The sequence below is a fragment of the Leptonychotes weddellii genome, chromosome 7, assembly GCF_054177405.1.
Source record: "Leptonychotes weddellii isolate Sample4059 chromosome 7, ASM5417740v2, whole genome shotgun sequence".
Taxonomy (NCBI): Eukaryota; Metazoa; Chordata; class Mammalia; order Carnivora; family Phocidae; genus Leptonychotes; species Leptonychotes weddellii.
The window spans coordinates 59,792,993-59,813,343 of record NC_138375.1 but is presented as its reverse complement, the minus strand read 5'-3'; the positions used below and the strand labels follow the sequence as shown (position 1 = coordinate 59,813,343).

The following is a 20,351-nucleotide window of genomic DNA, read 5'->3' as shown; positions in this document are numbered from 1 at the left end:
ACCTCACTGATATGAGGAATTCTTAATCTCAGGAAACAAACTGAGGGTTGCTGGAGTGGGGGGTGGGGTGGGAGGGATGGGGTGGCTGGGTGATAGACACTGGGGAGGGTATGTGCTATGGTGAGCGCTGTAAATTGTGCAAGACTGTTGAATCACAGATCTGTACCTTTGAAACAAATAATGCAATATATGTTAAGAAAAAAAAAAAAGAGCAGGAGGGGAAGAATGAAGGGGGGAATCGGAGGGGGAGACAAACCATAAGAGACGATGAACTCTGAGAAACAAACTGAGGGTTCTAGAGGGGAGGGGGGTAGGAGGATGTGTTAGCCTGGTGATGGGTATTAAAGAGGGCACGTTCTGCATGGAGCACTGGGTGTTATGCACAAACAATGAATCATGGAACACTACATCAAAAACTAATGATGTAATGTATGGTGATTAACATAACAATAAAAATGGGGGGGAAAAGGATAGTCAGTTTTATCCTCAACAATTATACTGTATATAATATTAATATCTTGAAAGACTTCTGCTGTTTTCTTCTGCTGCTAAGGTAAGATACCCTGGTACTTCAGTTTTTTGTTGTTCTCAAACCTTGTTACAGAAGGGAAGTTAAGACATCTAAAGCCTTCAAATAAGTACTACAGAACACTTTCTTTTTCCCAAAAGCAAATGTCCCTTTTGTCTACATCATCAATGGACCTTCCTTAAATTGTGGTAAAGGAAGCCTAACATTCAATAAAATCTATTCACTTTCTGTAAACTAATAACTATACTTAAATTTTAGGCTCAGAGCCTCTAAATTACGTACAATGCCAGATTGAGTCCCAAAAAGTTTCATAGATTTAAAAAGGTCGGGGGTTTGGGACACCTGGGTGGCTCAGTTGGTTAAGCGTCTGCCTTCGGCTCAGGTCATGATCCCAGGGTCCTGGGATCAAGCCCCATATCAGGCTCTCTGCTCAGTGGGGAGTCTGCTTCTCTCTCTGCCTGTAGCTCCCCTTCTTGTGCTCGCTCTCTCACTCTATCTCAAATAAATAAAATTTTAAAAAAAGAGAGAGAGAACGAGCTTCTGGTAAACATAATTTCTGAAATATGGAAACCTGGCCCTCAAAATTCAGATCTTGTACACAATGCTCATCCTTCAAGTGATAGTACTTTCTTCCCAATTTACACTTAGCCCTTCCATCAAAATAGCCCAACTTCAGAAGGGTAACATTATCACCACTACTTCTCTAATCCTTATCATTGTCAGGGGTCCTTACCTGGTTCAGGGAGCTCAGGCTGGGGTGTCAAACTGGGAATTCCCGGCTCTTTTTCCATCTCTTCAATGCTGGCACTGGATTTATCACAAACATTCAACCGTGGTCCAACTGAATCTAAGCGGCTGGAATGATTGGGATCTGCCAGTGTATCCTCTAGTATGTTTGTTGAAGTAGGGGGTCTATGCTCTGGGAACTCATCCCCCTTCTTTATGGGGTCAGCTGGAAGCAAAACCCCAAAGGCACCCTCAGAGTTTTCTTTCTCCCTAAATCTGTTAGTGCGCTTCCGAGGTTTAGTGCGCCTTTGGTTTAAACGCTGCCACCGCTTTTTAGGCACCGCTTGATTTACACCACTGGGTTCATCATTCTCACTGTTCATTTCAGTATCCACCTCTGGGCCTTTTCTGTTTTCAAAAGAGGGGACTTTCTCAGGAATTTTATCAGAGTCAGACTGGTTGACTTTGTTATCAAAATGAATACTGGAAAAACGGGCACTGTCTTCACTTGTTAAATGGCCTATTAACTGAAGGGCTTCCTCTTTACCAGGGTCTTCTAGCCCACCTCTTGAGGAACCATTCTCTGAACCTCCACTGGCTCTGTCTCCCTGCAGTGCGGCCTCAAGAGTTACAGCTGGAAGTCGGTTGAGTTTTCTTTTGCGCTCTGTCTTTAAGGCTTTACGGTTCAATGTGTTCTTTCCCAACTGGGCTGAAAAACTATCTCGCAATTTAGATGATGGTTTTGATCGCCCACAGTTGCGCCTAGTAACACAGTTTGAACGACTTTTACCAGAAGCAGGGATGTCTCTTCTGTCAGACACTAGGCCAGGTACAGATACAGACAACTCTCCAGACACTGCAGAGTCACCCCCACTAGAGCTAGGACGGACTGGGTTCTGAGTGCCATCTCCATTTTTTTCTGAACTGTGAGTGGAGCTTCCTGAAACCAAGACCTTAGATGCACCTACAGGACTACTTGTAGAACAGTCCCCAAGACCAGGACTCCGATAAGAGACCAAGTTCTGAGCAGTCATTAACCGTTGCTCCTTGGTCTTACTATCATGCATATCTTTTAACATCATTAACAATGTACTGAATTTGTAGTCTGGTTCAATAGGTATATGATTCTGACCAGAGGCAGGAGAAAAAAGTAATGGTTTTGATGGCTTTGATGTTCCAGAGTCACTCATATCTTCACTTAAGGATCTATAAGAGAGTTCCTTCAACTCTGACAGAACATGTTTCACCACTGCTGTTTCTATGTCATTTGAATCCCTGGTTTTCTCATGCATGTTGCTCAGTAGTTTTAGCCCATCCACTTTCCCACTTTTGGAAATGCTGGCCAAAGGAGAGCCTTTGGTATCAGAAGAACAGCATTTCAAACTGCAGTCCTCATTTATAACTGGAGGTTCCACTACAACTGGATTTTCTTTATGTTTGCACTTTATACTTCGGATCTTGGGCTGTTTGCTTTTTGAATGTAATAGAGCTTGATTTGTAGCCCCGCCTTTTATTAGTGAGTTCTCACTGGAAATGCTTGATGGTGTGTTGAATTTTGGAGAGAAACCATCATTTCTAAAATCCGATTGGGGTTTGCGGACAACAGTAGATACTTTAAGATCAGAGAGATTAACCTGAGATGTCTCAGTTCCAGGCTCTGCTGTCTTAGTACAATCCATTAGGTGGTCTGTATGTGAGTTAGTAATGAGGGACTTCTGCTTTGCTTTTACCTTAGTGTTTGTGGCAGGATACCTAGTATACTTTACCTTTTCATTTTTCTGCACAGATAACATATTCTCTGTTCTATCAAAAGCATCTGTAATTTCAAGGACACTGTTATCAGACTCTGAACTGTGATCTATGGGATCCAGATCACTGCTTCCATCATCAGAAGTGGTACAGATACTAATGGAATCACTTCGCTTTTCTTCATCACCTGTTCCAATGTAACAGAGCTGCACTTTTGAACTACACACCAAACCTCGTTGGAGTTTCTTCTTCTCCCCAGAACGTTTAGAGATCAAGGCACCCTCAGACAAGCCCAGTAAAGAGTCACAATTTGAAGTCTCAAATTCTTTCTTTGCTGTGTTTTTCGCACAAGAAGAAAACAGGAAACTTCCTGGGGCAGTGTTGGACCCCGTGAGGCTGTTTGCTATCCTGGAAAGTTCATTAGAGGCCTGCTTATCAGATACATCCCCAGAAATAAAGTTTAGGCCAAGGTTCTCTGGAATCTTTCCCCTTCGTTCTTCCTTATGTGCTTCAAATTGCATGTGGCCCTTTTTCATACTAGTCCTTTTTGGATTATCAGAACTCTTTCTGGCTCGAGACTTAGCACAAGGCTTTTCCTTCTCATCTGCAGAATGTTCAGAGTCAAAAGCCAGAGATTTCAAGCAGCCATTAAGTAACAGGTCATGTTCTGATTCAGGATCATTTGTACAGTCCTCAAATGGCATATCCTCCTCACTGTCCAACTTGATTGAACTGGTGACACATCTTCGGTTCTTCGACCCTTTGGGAACATCATACTGTTCAGCAAGACCAACACTGGCTTCCCATTTACTCAAAATTTTCTGAGGAACCTTAAATTTAAAGGAGAAAAAGATTATCACTTATCAAAAAAATACAAAAGGGAATAGAGAGATGATCAGTAAAGACCTCTCAAATAAGAAGCCTTTCCAAGCCTTGTAACTTCTTCAAGGTACTTTTATGGTACCAGCCAGGTGGTTAGCACCCATTGTTCACCCAGAGCCTAAATAAACAATGGGGGATTCCTCAAATCTACTTCTACCACTAAGATCTGTCATTAGAAGAAAGATTAATCCCACACATCCTCTGCTCTCCCTCCTTTACAAAAGAGGGGCCATAACTAGGACTGCATTACTAATCAACATTATATTACTAAATCAAGGAATAATCAGACCCTTCCTATTTACCCCTCCACACTTTAAAATAAGGATTTATTTTCTTCCTGACTTATGAAGGCCAAGCACTTGCTCAGTTGCATGAGAAAGCAAAAGCCTAAAAAAGATGAACATGGAAAAATGAGGACGGGAGAAATGAGGTCAGATCTACCCTAGGAGACCCTAAATTTGAACCTCTGGTTCTCCCTAGGCCCCTTTATTTCTGGTGATGTATCTGATTATTCTATACATGTTACATAAAATCTGGATTATAACTAAGCAGTCTCCTGGGCTGAGTCATGTTGTCCAGAGACACCAAAACACCTTGGGTATTACATATGTGCCTTTCTTGATTCCTCACAGATGGAGACACTGATGTTCTGTGAAATATAACTAATTTTTCAAACTCTTATTTCCCTCCTTGGCTTCATACAATCGTTATTAGTCAAGGGTCTAACTATTAGCCAACTATACTTTAATACTTATAAAAGGGATGTTCCACTGAGCATGTAAAAATTCAGTCACTGGAAAGGTAGCCTCCTCTTATAAAGCAATGAGCTGACCCTTTAATCTATTTTACACACAAACACACACTCATTAATTCTCATAACTGTGACGAGAGTAAAACAACTTTCCAGAATCTGAAAGCCCTACTGAACTCCTTTGAAAATGGGTTGGTTAAGCTACATAACTAAAGGCTTGACACAAAAACTCTTTAACACCTCCCTACCACCAACCACCCAAAGTATTGGAACTGATGCAGTTAAGCCTCCTTCATCATAACGATAACATATACTAGTTGTTTTAGGGCATCAAACTTATGACATATTAAATACTTATCATTATTTCTAATTCTCCCAACAGTTCTAGTGCACATATTATTACACTAGTTTTAGAGATGAAGACACTAATCCTCAGAGAATTCAACTAACAGAAGGGACTGCATAATGACTCTAACTTATCCTAATAATGATTATTAAGTATTTATACACAGAAAAGCCTGAAACACCAACCTAACAGGAACTATTTCACCTTCTAGAATTAACTACAAAGGAATATTAAAAGAAATAAACCAAAATTTTATTCACCTAACTTTAACACAAAACATCAAGCAAATGGAACAAAAACACAATATTCTTTATTAAAACATAACTGGGCTTGAAACTGCAACTTTAAGTATTAACAACCACATACAAAAACCAAAACACCATTTGCAACAACTTGGATAGAGCTAGAGAGTACAGTGCTAAGTGAAATAAGTCAGAGAAAGACAAATCCATATTATTTTACTCATATGTGTAATTTAAGAAACAAAAGAGCAAAGGGGAAAAAAGAGACAGAAAGACAAACAAAGAAAGAGACTCTTTAAACTACAGAGAAAAACTGATGGTTACCTGAAGGAGGATGGGTGAAATAGGTGATAGGGATTAAGGAGTGCACTTGTCTATGATGAGCACCAGATGATTAAAATAAAAACAAACAAAAACCCAAGACAACAAACAAAGATGTTTAGTTTTATCTTTCTCATTTTTAAGAGAATTAATCCAGAGAGTGAGAAGTAGAATATTTCATTTCGAGGATCATTTTCTTCTTACAAAAGATATGAACAAAGAAGACTGGTCATGTCATTTTATACCATCACATCTAACTGACATGGCAAAAGTTATCTGAAATTATTTCTCAAAAAATTGAGTGTAAATATATAGAAGGCTACCCGATTTCATCCCAGGAAAAACACTGCTTTCATTTATTTTCTCACAAATATCCTACTACCAAAGGAAATAACTTATATTTAAATAATATAAGACTTCTTCCTTGCCTCTTCCCTGCCCACCCCAAAGAAGATAATTAGAGAGGCTTAATTTCTTTACCTTGTGCCTATATCCTTTTTCTTTTTGCTTCCCTCTTCTCCTAAGAACAGGCAGCTCTTCAAATTGATGTCTGCCTTCGAACATGACGATTGCTTTTCCAGCCACCCAGGCTCTCTCTGAAGGGTCCCCAAAAGCCTCCACGTAGTACTGTCGATAGGGCCTCCGGTTTGAAACTAGATAAAAATAAGAACCAGTGTCATTACTTTAAAGCGATGACTGTTCATCTTCAAGAGAACAGCCATACCATCACTGCCAAAGAAATCTCTACTTTAAAAAAAAAAAAAGAGGGGCGCCTGGGTGGCTCAGTTGTTAAGCGTCTGCCTTCGGCTCAGGTCATGATCCTGGGCTCCTGGGATCGAGCCCCGCGTTGGGCTCCCTGCTCAGGAGTAGGCCTGCTTCTCCTTCTCCCACTCCCCCTGCTTGTGTTCCCTCTCTTGCTGTCTCTCTCTCTGTCAAATAAATAAATAAAATCTTATAAAAAAAGAAGAGATCAGAGGGGGAAATTTTAAATATTCAATCCATGTGGAAAGAAAATGCGTAAGAGATTATGAAACAACTTCAGTGGTTTGGTTTGGTGATATGCGATTGATTAGCCAATCATAGAACAAATTGATATAACAATCAACTAAGTTCCTTTTATCCTCAGTCTATAAAGTCTTATACCATTGCTACCAGAAAATACAAAGGGCATTTAATAAGCCACAACACCACAAATATAATAATTAGAACCAACCACCAAATTTTTTAAAAAAATATTTTATTTGACAGAGAGAGACACAGCGAGAGAGGGAACACAAGCAAGAGAAGTGGGAGAGGGAGAAGCGGGCTTCCCGCGGAGCAGGGAGCCCGATGTAGGGCTCGATCCCAGGACCCTAAGATCATGACCCGAGCTGAAGGCAGACGCTTAACGGCTGAGCCACCCAGGCGGCCCACCAAACAAATTTTAAAACACTATGCTAAAACATAAGGAAGGAAAAAAATACTTCAATGCCTTGCCATGTATGATGTGCTAACATTTACGGAATGGCTACTATGAACTAGGCACTCACTTACACTAGGTGTTTTGCATGGATTCTTAGCCTTCACAACAACCAACTCTACGAAATAAGTAGTATAATACCCCTTTTATACACATGGTAAGTAGAATAACTTCAGAGAGGGCAAATTCAGAATGAAACATTGGCTTTGCAGAGAAAGCAGAACCTGGTATTTCAAAATACAGAAATTTAAAGCAAAAAAGGAAATCCCGAGAGCAATAAAAACAACAAGAAATCCAGTTATTCTATAGTTTCTTTGTTGTCCAAAGTTCTAAACATACAATTAAAAAAATAAAACAATACAGATCTTGTCTAGAAAAGATTATAATCAAATTTACATTTCGGCATTTTTCATACCAGTAAAAAATGTCACAAAAGAAATATATCAGGACTATACAATGTGTAATAATGTTTCTTTCTTTTTTACAATGTGTAATAATTGGCCTGTATTTAGAAAAGGAAATCATCTAATATAAAAATCCACTTACATAGGAACTCACATCTAATCCCCTTAACCATTAAAAAAAAAGAATCCAAATATCTCTTTGAATAAAAAACAGGAAAAGTCAACTTCCTTCAGAATAGAAAAAGAAAGAAAAAGAAAAGAAAGGGGAGGGGAGATGTATAAACAATATTAGAACAAGTATAAAGAGCTGTAAATACTGTCAAAACTCAGGTCTCCACAGTAATTAGAAGAGTAGCCAAAATATCAAGTAAATTTCATAGGCAGCTTCTTTACAAATGCTAATTTCAAAACTATACAACCAGAGAATGAAGAGTACCTATAAGCTTTCATAAACTTTAGTTGAAATGGCTATTTTCCTACAAAAATAGAGCTTAATAATAAAATTACAACCTGGTTGAATTTTGATTTTTAGTCCATTTCAAAAACAAGTTCTATGAAAACACTGAACTCCTTAGTCTCGCTTAGTCTCCACCTACTAAATTAAATCCTTCCATAGAGGGCGCCTGGGTGGCTCAGTTGGTTAAGCGACTGCCTTCGGCTCAGGTCATGATCCTGGAGTCCTGGGATCGAGTCCCACATCGGGCTCCCTGCTCAGCGGGGGGTCTGCTTCCTCCTCTGCCCTCTTCCCTCTCGTGCTCTCTGTCTCTCATTCTCTCTCTCTCAAATAAATAAATAAAATCTTTATAAAAATAAAATAAAATAAATCCTTCCATAGAAACCACCTATAAAGGGGGATTAAATGATAAGATATATATATACATATATAGTAGTTCAGAAGGTCAAAATGAATAGTACATAATTCTCCCATAATTAAGTAAATTCAATCAACACAGCCTGAACACTTATGATGTGCCAGCACTAAAGAGGACAAAAAAGAACTTTACTGCCTGGTGGGTAAGAGATATACAAATAGATTATGGTAAAAGAATATGGTAATTACAGTAACATAAACATTCACTTTTTATTTTTATTATTTTAAAGATTTATTTATTTATTTATGAGAGAGAGAGAGGGAGCAGAGCAAGAATGGAGGGAGGAGCAGAGAGAGAGAGAATTTTTTAAGCAGACTCCATGCTGAGCATGGAGCCCCGACATGGGGCTTGATCTCATGATGCGAGCCAAAACCAGTAGGCCGCTTAACCAAACATTCACTTTCTAAAAATAACATTTAAAAGTGGAGATCATTCTGGCACTTTGATGGTTCATTCGTTTAAGCGGCCGACCCTTGATTTCAGTTCAGGTCATGATCTCAAATCCTGGGATCAAGCCCCTCCATGCTCAGCGGGGAGTCGGTTTGAAGATTCCCTTCCCCTCTGCCCCTCCCCTCACCCGTGTGCATGCTCTCTAGCTCTCTCAAATAAATAAATGGAACCAAAAAAAAGTGGAGATCATTAATTGGAGGACAAATGGGACACCTGAGCAGAATTTCTAAAGGTAAATAAACACTTTGTTAAGGAGAGAATTCTAGTATGAAGGCCCAAAACATTCAAAGGCATGAATGAATAAACAAACAGCTGAGAACTAAAAGTAGTTCAGAACACTAAATCATAAAAACTTAGCAGGTAAGCAGTGGCTACACCTTAAAGAGCTTGATGCCATGTTAAGAGCCTGACCATTGTGTAAGCTCTTGGCATTGAGGAGCCTCATTTAAATTGTGGAACCACAGGCTCAGTTTTGGGTCTTAGAAATATAAATCTCCTTGACCTCGGAATAACACATTCAAGCGGAAACAGAGAGAAGACTCAGTAGACCAGGGATTACCAAAATAGTGTATAAGTGAGATGACTAGAACCTAAACTAAGGTAGTAACACTGGGAATCAAAAAAACAAAATTTGAAAAAAAAAATTTTTAGGGGCGCCTGGATGGATCGGTCGGTTAAGTGTCTGCCTTTGGCTTGGGTCATGATCCCACAGTCCTGGGATCGAGCCCCATGTCCAGCTCTCTGCTCAACGGAAGCCTGCTTCTCCCTCTCCCTGCTGCTCGCCCTGCTTGTATACTGTCAAATAAACAAATAAAATCTTAAAAAAAAAAAAAATTTAAAGACAAAACAAAAGGATTTGACAAGTAATAAAAAGTCAGAAGGGTGCCTGCCTGGCTCTTGATCTTGGCTGGGGTTGTGAGTTCAAGCCTCATGTTGGGTATAGAAATTACTTAAATAAAAATAAAACTTAAAAAAAAAAAAAAGGGTCAGAACAGGTATTTGAACACCATGCTCCTAGCACTATTATAAACATCAGCCAAAACATGGAAAGAACCCAAATGTCCACTGAGGGATGAACAAAATGTGGAATATACATACATTGGAATATTACTGAGCCTTGAAAATGTATGAAATACTGACACATTGATGAACTTTAAAGACATTATGCTAAGTGAAATAAGCCAGACACAAATAAACAAATATTGTATAATTCTACTTATATGAGGTACCTAGAATAGTCAAATTCTTAGAGAAAGAAGTGGAATAGTATTGATCAGGGGCTAAAAGTTCTTATCAAATGGGTACGGATTTTCAGTGTAAAAATATGAGAAGGCTCTGGATAAGTGTAGTGGTAATAATTGCACAACAATGTGTATGTATTTAATGCCACTAAACTGTACACTTGAAAATGGTTAAAATGGGGTGCCTGGGTGGCACAGCTGGTTGAGGGTCCAACTCTTGGTTTCAGCTCAGGTCATGATCTCAGGGTCTTGAGATAGAGTCCATGTCGGGCTCTACACTCAGTGCAGAGTGCGCTTGAGACTCTCTCCCTCTCCTTCTGCCCCCCCACAATAAATAAATCTTTTCTTTTTTAAATGGTTAAAATGGTAAATTTGTGGGGTGCCTGGGTGGCTCAGCTGGTTAAGCATCCAGCTCCTGGTATCGGCTCAGGTCATGATCTCGGGGTTGTGGGATTGAGCCCCAGGTCAGGCTCCGTACTCAGCACCGAGTCTGCTTGTTCCTCTCCCTCTGCTCCTCCCCTCCCCACCACCTCCTCTCTCAAATAAATAATAAAATCTTTTAAAAAATAAAATGGTAAATTTGTTACATATATTTTAGCACAATAGAAAAAAGGTCAGATTAACAAGTATTAGTGAGGACATAGAGAAATTAGAACCCTCACGCTGGTGGAAATCTGAACTGGTGTAGCAGCTTTTCAAAGCACCTCAAAAAGCTAGAGAGAGTTAACATGTGAGCCAGCAATTCTACTCCTGGGTATATACTCAAAAGATTTGAAAACATTATGTCCACACTAAAACTTATACACAAAATATTCACAGTAGCACTATTCTGAATAGCCATAAGGAAGAAACAGTCCAAATGTCCATTGACTGATGAATTCAAAAATAAAATGTGGTCTATCCATATAATGGAATACATTTACCATGAAACAAAATGAAATACTGATACATGAATACATTTTGAAAGCATTATGCTAAGTGAAAGTAGTCATAAAGGACCACATAGTATATAATTCCATTTATATGAAACATCCAGAATATGCAAATCTATAGAGATAGAAAATATATTACTTGTTACTTAGGGCAAAGAGGTGTAAGGGGTGAGAAGATTGGGGAGAGGGTAGATAAAGGGTATGAGGTTTCTTTTTGGGATGATGAATATGTTCTAAAATTGACTATTGGTGGTAGTTACTCAACTCTGAATATACGAAAAACCACTCATTGAATTGTATACTTTAAAAGGGGTGAATTTTATGCTCTGTAAATTATATCTCAAAAAAGTTCTTTAGAAAATACAGGATCTGATGGTATAAGGGCACAAAGAAGGAAGAAAAGGGTGACTTCTAGGTATTTGGGGTACATAACTAGGTGGCAGGGATCTATTCACTAAGGCAGGAAATGAAGAAAGTACTGGCCTGAGGAGGAAAATAATTATGTCAGTTTTAAATAAGCTAAGCTCAGGTGCCTAAAGGACATCCCAGTGAAAGCTTCAAGTACACAGCTGGGCTAGCAGATTTGAAGCCTGGGGAAACACTAGTACTGTGTATATAAATTAAGTTTAACGATAACAGTTAAAACTCATAGTTAATAAGACTGCTATTCAAAAAAGAATAGAAAAGAGGGGCTCCTGACTGGCTCAGTTGAAAGAGCATGCAACTACTGATCTAGGGGTCGTCAGTTTGAGCCCCACATTGGGTGCAGAGTTACTAAAGAAATAAACTTAAAGAGAGAGAAAAGCTAAAAAAAAAAGAATCACCCACATTCAACAGTAATGTAGAAGAGGATCCAACAAAGGATAATAAAAGGAATTTTTTAAAAATTAGATGAAAATAGTGATTATTGTAACAAGAGAACACAAAAGTCAAGGATGAGAGATAAATATTAGGAGGAAAGGGAGTGTTTCCCTGAACCAAATGCCTATAAAATTAAAAACTATTATCTACTGTATTACCAGGTAACTAATGGCCCTGCATAGAGCAAGGTTAGGAGAGAATGGGTGATTTCAGGACTTTCAGAAGTGAGTAGCACATCCAGAGTGGAGAAAGTCGATGGTTCCTGCAATCATGGTTATGAAGGGAAGATGAGAGCTGCCACAGATAGTCATAGGTAGAGCTTTTTGAACAACAGGTTTATTCAAATATTAGTTCTCTTCAAAGAGCCACAGTAGTTCTTTGCTCTAGTAAATAATCTTTTTAAAAACTATTATTATAATGTTAAAGTAGAAATCTTTAGGGCACCTGGGTGGCTCAGACGGTTAAGCGTCTGCCTTCGGCTCAGGTCATGATCCCAGGGTTCTGGGATCGAGTCCCGCATCGGGCTCCCTGCTCCTTGGGAGCCTGCTTCTCCCTCTGCTTCTCTCTCTCTGTCTCTCTGTCTCTCATGAATAAATAAATAAAATCTTTAAAAAAAAAAAAAAAAGAAATCTTTAAAGATAAAGAATGAGACTAATACTCAAGTTTAGTTTTGTTCCCTTCTAACCCCCCCCCAAAAAAACAGAAAAAGCAGTTTTTAAAAAGAATAAACACAAAGTGGGGTGCCTGGGTGGCTCAGATGGTTAAGCGTCTGCCTTCGGCTCAGGTCATGATCTCAGGGTCCTGGGATTGAGTCCCGCATCGGGCTCCCTGCTAGGCGGGGAGCCTGCTTCTCCCTCTGCCTCTGGCTCTCTCTCTTCTCTGACTCCCATGAATAAATAAATTTAAAAAAAAAAAATTTTTTTTAAAGAATAAACACAAAGGACAAAGCACTGGAAAAGAAACAACAATAAAAATCTGGCAAAGTTGAAAGTCAGATGGCGATGAGAGTTAAAAGAAAAATGAATAACAAGCCAGCTCTGAGAAAAGCTAAGAAGCAACCTGATTACCCAATTGCTTTGCAAAGGGTATCCCAGAAGTAGAAGTATAGAAAGTATAGTATAGAAATATCTGAAAACAAGACTGGCTGAAAGTCTGTTCAAGATGAAGTTAAGAGTATTTCCAGGTCAGGGGCACCTGGGTGGCTCAGTCGTTAAGCATCTGCCTTCGGCTCAGGTCATGATCCCAGGCTCCTGGGATCGAGCCCCGCATCAGGCTCCCTGCCTCATGGGAAGCCTGCTTCTCCCTCTCCCACTCCCCGTTTGTGTTCCCCTCTCTTGCTGTGTCTGTCAAATAAATAAAAATCTTTAAAAAAAAAAAAAAAAGAAAGTATTTCCAGGTCAAGATGAAGAACTGAATAAACATTTCTAAATTCCTTTCCCTCCTAATCTCCACTAAAGCTACAATAAAAAGATTTTCAAGTAATAAGCCCATTACTGACAGAGAGAACAAGGATAACTGAGTGTAAATTACATAGCTGTGCAGGTATGTACAGTTCTGGAAGCTGGGAAGCAAATGGATTAGTATAATGGTAACTATCTTAATAGATTTAAGAATGCCAAATTTTAAGTCTTCAGTGAGTAAAACCAAGAACCAACTGTATCTATACCACATACCATCAAAAGGCCCAGGAACTGGCAACACCTGGTACAAGTCTGGAGTTTGAGAGGATAAGACACAGAGAACTGGGGGCGCCTGGGTGGCTCAGTCGTTAAGCGTCTGCCTTCGGCTCAGGTCATGATCCCAGGGTCCTGGGATCGAGCCCAGCATCGGGCTCCCTGCTCAGCGGGAAGCCTGCTTCTCCCTCTCCCACTCTCCCTGCTTGTGTTCCCTCTCTCGCTGTGTCTCTGTCAAACAAATAAATAAAATCTTTAAAAAAAAAAAAAAAAAAGACACAGAGAACTGCTTGAAAGCTGTTAAGCAGCCTTCTCCATTCCAAACCACATTGTCATTGCCCCTCCCCTCCCCCCAGTAGAAGACTAGAGGTATTTCCACTAGTTGGGAGTAAAACAGAAAGACTCTAGACTAAGCAACACCAAACATAGCCCAGGAGTATAGCAATACCAAAAAATGAGTGAATGAACTGAATGCTACAACCACCTAGTTGAGTTCCCTGACTGAGCACCCAGAATATGAGAAGCCAGATTCTTATTTTTTGGGTAGAAGACTAGACTCTTCTCTGAGGAATCTCACCAAGCCAAGAAAGAAATGGAGAAGATACTACTGACAAGGGATTGGGAGGGGGAAGGGAATCACCCTACAAGAAAATTAAAAAGTTGAAAAGCTCCACACATTCAGAAGTATCCATATGCTCTTTAATCCAGAACAGAGATCTGAGGAAAGCCTCAAACATAAAAAATAGAAAAGAAAGGTACAAAGAGTAAAGGAAAAAAAAAAAGAACTTGAGACATAATATGTACAGAGAAAAAAATTTCACAGAAACTATCATAAATAGCTTCAGAAATGAAAAAGATATTGCACTCATGAAATAAGATGAAAGAACAAAGAAGGAATCCTGAAAAATTAAGAACATAAGGGCGCCTGGGTGGCTCAGTTGGTTAAGCGACTGCCTTTGGCTCAGGTCATGATCCTGGAGTCCCTGGGTCGAGTCCCGCATCGGGCTCCCTGCTCGGCAGGGAGTCTGCTTCTCCCTCTGACCCTCCCCCCTCTCATGTGCTCTCTCTCATTCTCTCTCTCTCAAATAAATAAATAAAATCTTTAAAAAAAAAAAAAAAATTAAGAACATAAGAGCAGAAATGTAAAACTCAAAAAAGGGTTTGAAGACAGAAGTTGAGGACTCACTATCAAGTAGCAAAACAAAACTGTACCCACCCCCCCAAAAAAGAAAAAATTATGATGTCCAGTGCAGGAAAGTCAATATCTGAGTAAGAGTTACAGGAGAGAATAAACAAAGGGAAGAAAATAATCACTGAAATAATTCAAGAAAATGTCCTAAAAAGAAAGAAACTAAATTTGTATATCAAAAGGGTCCACCAAGTACCTACCACAATAGATGACTCACAGCAAGGTATAGCCTTGTGAACTACGGGAACAAACAGAAGAGTCTGCAAGCTATCAGAGACGGACAAAAGTCACAGAAAAAATACCAGAATCAAAATAATTTGATTTAACAGCAACTCTGGAAGTAAAAGATGGAGCAATGCCTTTAAAATTGAGCAAAAGTGATTTCCAGGCTAGTGTTTTATACCAGCCAAACTATCAAACAAGTGTACGAAGAGAATAAAAATGTATTCAGATACATTCATTGTGTTACTCTTCAATTTGTCTATAGGTTTGAAACTTTCAAAATAAAAAGCTGGAGGGGAAAATTACAATGCCACAGAAAGAGTCAAACATTAATACTGGTCACAGTTTCAGCGTGATGGGGAGCAGGATTATTTTGACAGCAGTCTATCTGAAATTTCCTACTACTGGCACATGTCAATGGCAAGACCAGTAATTGCAAGACCAGTAATTCCACCAGGTTATGTGCTATGAAGGAGATAAGGAGGAAAAGGAGCACATTCAAAGAAAAATGGAGAGTTAACTACTAAGAGGTATTAATTAGGCTTTCCAGAACTTGGCTGACTATAGCTTGCCATAAACTAGGAAAATGAAAACAAAAGTGAAAAATGCTAAAAAGAAAATGGAAAAAGTATTATGAAATAACTAGCTGTAAGGTTAAATAGATCCATTTTACCATGTTTTGTCATTTCTTCAGTAGGAAGCTATATAAATTCACCCTTTCTGGGAAGCTCACTTGAATTTAAAAGTTTTAACCTTTTTATAGCCTGAAAACAAAACATGGTATTTTCCAGTCAGCAATGGCACTTGCTCTTTGGTGTGATCACATTCTTGACTCATGAGAAACAGACCAGACAGGTACCTCAATATTCAATATTTGAAATATGAAATCAAATCTAGCAATCCCAATTTTGATACATGTATATGTGCAAGTTATTCTTTACACCACTGTTGTGTACACAGAAACACATTTATATTATATACATATGTATGTAAATATGTATATAGAGACTTCACAACACAAAATCAAAAACAACCTAAACACCATCAACAGGAAAATGGTTATATAAAATATAATCAAAAAGTGGAAAACTATACCGCTGCAATAAAAAAGAGAGAAAATCTTTAATGCACTAACATGGAAAAACCTCTAAGTGAAAAAAGCAAATGTAAAACATACAAAAAATATGCTACTTTGTGTTAAAATAAAAAGATGAGAATATATACTTGAATTTACATAAAAATACTTTAGAAACAAACATTAAAAACAACTGTTTACTCTTTGAAAAGAAGGGTAAAGAATGGGGCATATCAGAGAAAAGGAGGGAGTTGATTTTTGGAATATTATGAATATATGATGTAGTCAAAAACTAAAATACACAAATTAAATCACAAAACATCTTAATAGAAAAAAGGCAGCTCAAGATCAAGTTTTAGTTCCTAGCTTACAGCATTTTAAGGATACCTGAGATTCAAAGAGAACCAAGTAAGAAACAAACTACAGTTATTAAAGGGAATGCACTAAATCAAGATTTTACAATTCAAAATTCAAAGGATTCTTTATAATTATTTCAGCTTTAAAACTTAACAGCAATGATACAAACCTGAAGACTGAAGTAGAAAAACCTAAATATACTGAAAAGTGATTCTAGAGAATGTAAACTTTAGGTAATAAATCTAACATTTTCCTGGCATCTATAAATAGAATAACTGAGAATCATAAAATAAAATCATAAATCATAAAATAAAACTTAAAAAAAATTCAAAATGGTAAAATACATTAATAATTTATTCACCAAATGCTCAAAGGTAAAAATATATTACTACTTAAGGCAACAAAAATTAGGTTACACTAAAGGCAACTACAAGTTATTTACCATGTATAATCAACTACTAGTATTACCTTTCATTTTTGAATGTGTGTTAATCAACGGATCAGAACAAATCCTGCAGGGCCACCATGGGCGTCTCTTGAATTTTGCCCAGATGAGATCTCCAACTTCATACTTCAGTGGCGTAGACTTTTTCTTGGGTTGACACTTTAGACAGACAAAACATGGGGCATCAATAAGAATCAAAACCTTTTGAAACAGTGTACCATTTTCTTATTACCCTTCTGAGAAAACAGAATTCTACAGAAATCTAGATAAAAACATTACACTTAACAATTACAAAGCAAGTACAATTAAATCATTTTGTCTTAATGTTTATAACATAGCCCTTTATAAAGTAGTAGCTCTAAATTTATATTTGTTTTATATAAGCAATCTACCTATGTTCATGGAGAAAATATTTTCATTAATAAAAAAGCTAAAAACTGAAAAAGGAAACAATCTTCCCTAGGAAAAGATATTTTTGCCCTAGTCCCTGGATTACAACACAACATGGCAGCGGGGGGGAGGGAGTGGATTATAAAAAGAATTTATGAACAATGTCAAGAATCTATGTTCCCAATACAATGTGTCAATTATATCTCAATAAAATGGGGGTGGGGTGCAGGGAGACTGTGGAGCCTTCTACAGGTGATATTCTACATCCTTCTCAAATAAACATAGACATTCCTATTAATTAACAATAATAGCTCTAATGAAATAATCCTGAAAGCTACAGGCTAGACCCTAGTAATGTCAATGCAACTGACTTGGACTTTTTCCAGGACCTACAGAACAGTATACTGCACAACTCCAAGGAACACCATTCATGCAGAGTAAATTCAATACGAATCAAGCTCCTTGGAATTGTCTAATGCAGAGACTTCGGCTCCATCTTTTCCCCAAAACCAATATCCCTAATTGATCTGCAATACAACATCCTCCATCTCCACTCTAAATCCATGGCCATGCCTTTAACACACCATAAGCAGACCTCCTGCATTAAAATGAACACAGCTCTGTATTTAGTAGGACTGAGCTTCCCACATGGTATACACCACACAAAGGAGTTGCAAGTGTACTGAGATGTTCCTGGGCAGTAGCCAAAAGAAGCACCCAGGGTACTTGGACAAAGATCAACCTCTTCCATTTACTTATTTACTTGAAGGAGACATACAAATAACTATGGTTTTCTCTAAGCGCTATGTATTGAAAAAGGCTTGGTGATCCTCCTTCAGACTCAATCTTCCCTTGTTAATACCTAAAACGGATTAAGCATTCAATAAAGTATATGCTAGATGAACTGACTGAAATCATTCAAATGAATGATGAATATTGCCCCACTGCAGGGATATCAAAGGATTGGGCTCAACTCAATGATTTCTAAGTTACCCATTCAACTTTAAGACTCTGTTTTCAGACAGAAATTCAATTTTATAGAATGCCTATGAATCACATTGAAAATATTGTGATTAGTTCTACAAGTATAGAGTTACTAGGAAATGAGACAGAAACTACATTTTCTTTTTTTTTTTTTGAAGATTTTTTTATTTTTTATTAGAGAGAGAGTACAAGCAGAGGGAGCGGCAGGCAGAGGGAGAAGCAGGCTCCCCACCAAGCAGGGAGCCCGATGTGGGACTCGATCCCAGGACCCCGGGATCATGACCTGAGCTGAAGGCAGACACTTAACCGTCTGAGCCACCCAGGCACCCTACATTTTATTCTTTTAAAGAAAAAAAAAAAAAAAAGACTATTTTTGCCTGTTACCAGTTTGTAAGTCATCAGGAAAAAAATAAGACTTCAGAACTAGTTAGTTGGCTTTGAAACTTTAAAAAAACCAAGATACAAAGACAGGACGGGAAAACAATTTTTTTTTAAAGATTTTTATTTATTTGTCAGAGAGAGAGAGCACAAGCAAGGGGAGCTGCAGGCAGAAGGAGAAGCAGACTCCCCACTGAGCAAGGAGCCCGATGTGGGACTCGATCCCAGGACTCTGGGATCATGAGCCAAAGGCAGACACTTAACCAACTGGGCCACCCAGACGCCTGAAAACAAATTTTTTTTTTTTTTAAAGATTTCATTTATTTATTTGACAGAGAGAGACACAGCGAGAGAGGGAACACAAACAGGGGGAGTGGGAGAGGGAAAAGCAGGCTTCCCGCGGAGCAGGGAGCCCGATGCGGGGCTTGATCCCATGACTCTGGGATCACGACCTGGGCCGAAGGCAGCCGCTTAACGACTGAGCCACCCAGGCGCCCCTGAAAACAAATTTTTTATTTGCCTGTACTGAAAACTACAATTTGAGTAGGTTCCCATAAATTTCTGATACAATTTATGATCATTTAATTTATTTGGCAATCATTGGTATTGGCTTATTTATTCAAGTCCTAAGTTATTCTAAACATATTAACTAACGTTTACTTGATGTTTGCTATGTGCTAGATGCTGTTCCTTTTTTAATCCTCTTAAGGTAGATACTGTATTATTACTTATTTTACTGTGTGTCTTAGGTCATATGGTATTTAATAAGTTGGCAGGGCCATAATTCGAATCTGGGCAAACTCTCAACCTAATCCAGTAACAATAAAACCCCATGATTGGGGGCACCTGGGTGGCTCAGTCGTTGAGCGTCTGCCTTCAGCTCAGGTCATGATCCCAGGGTCCTGGGATCGAGCCCCGCATTGGGCTCCCTGCTCAGCGGGGAGCCTGCTTCTCCCTCTCCCACTCCCCTTGCTTGTGTCTCTCTGTCAAATAAATGAATGAAATCTCTCGCTGTGTCTGTCAAATAAATGAATGAAATCTTTAAAAAAAAAAAAAAAAAAACCCATGATTGCTAAATTCTTTATGAAAATTAAGCCATAATCAATCTATGACATGATACTGGTTCAGTCTTCCCCTCATATTACTCCAACAAATAAATTAAAAAAATCTTTAAAAAAAGAAAAATATATATATATATTTATATATATATATAAATATATATATAAACGCCTGGGTGGCTCAGTCAGTTAAGCATATGCCTTCAGCTCAGGTCATGATCCTGGGGTCCTGGGATCAAGTCCTGCATCAGGCTCCTTGCTCAGTGGGTAGCCTGCTTCTCCCTCTGCCTGCCGCTCCCCCTTGTGCTCTTGTGCTTTCTCTGACAAATAAAATCTCTAAAAAACAAAACAAAAAACAAACAAAATATATATATATATATATATATAAAACAATCAATGAGAAACATGAACAAAAAATAGCTTCATTAAATTAATGGTATCATGGATAAAGATTTTCACAAACCTGAAACATTTATTATCTCCATGTTTTTTTTTTTTAAGATTTTTAAATGTCATCTCTACACCCAACATGGGGCTCAAACTCACAACCCCAAGATCAAGAGTCCCGTGCTCTACTGACTGAGCCAGGCAGGTACTCTCTCCACGTTGTCTTGACTGATTTACCATGTTGACCAAATACTACACTATATGCAAGCCCATTGGAAAATAATGTCTATACAAATACATATTGTTAATACTATTATTAATGGACAATAACCAAATCCAACTGACTTTAACACATAAAAAATTAGACACAGGCAAGAATTCCAGACCAAAGAGAGGCCTTCAATTATGAAGTAAAGAAAATAAGAATA

At 38.4% G+C, this 20,351-nt stretch overlaps 1 protein-coding gene across 8 annotated transcripts in view; it reads right to left on the bottom strand.

Moving 5' to 3' along the window:
* Nucleotides 1-20,351, bottom strand: part of NSD1 (nuclear receptor binding SET domain protein 1) — a 150,132-nt gene that overhangs the window by 70,495 nt on the left and 59,286 nt on the right. For all 8 annotated transcript variants that reach the window (XM_081826386.1, XM_081826390.1, XM_081826391.1 and 5 more), the window contains 3 exons: nucleotides 16,750-16,885; nucleotides 6,027-6,199; nucleotides 1,263-3,834 (listed from right to left, as the gene is read on the bottom strand). In XM_081826386.1, the coding sequence (XP_081682512.1) occupies nucleotides 1,263-3,834; nucleotides 6,027-6,199; nucleotides 16,750-16,885 (2,881 nt within the window). The remainder of the gene's footprint in view (nucleotides 1-1,262; nucleotides 3,835-6,026; nucleotides 6,200-16,749; nucleotides 16,886-20,351) is intronic.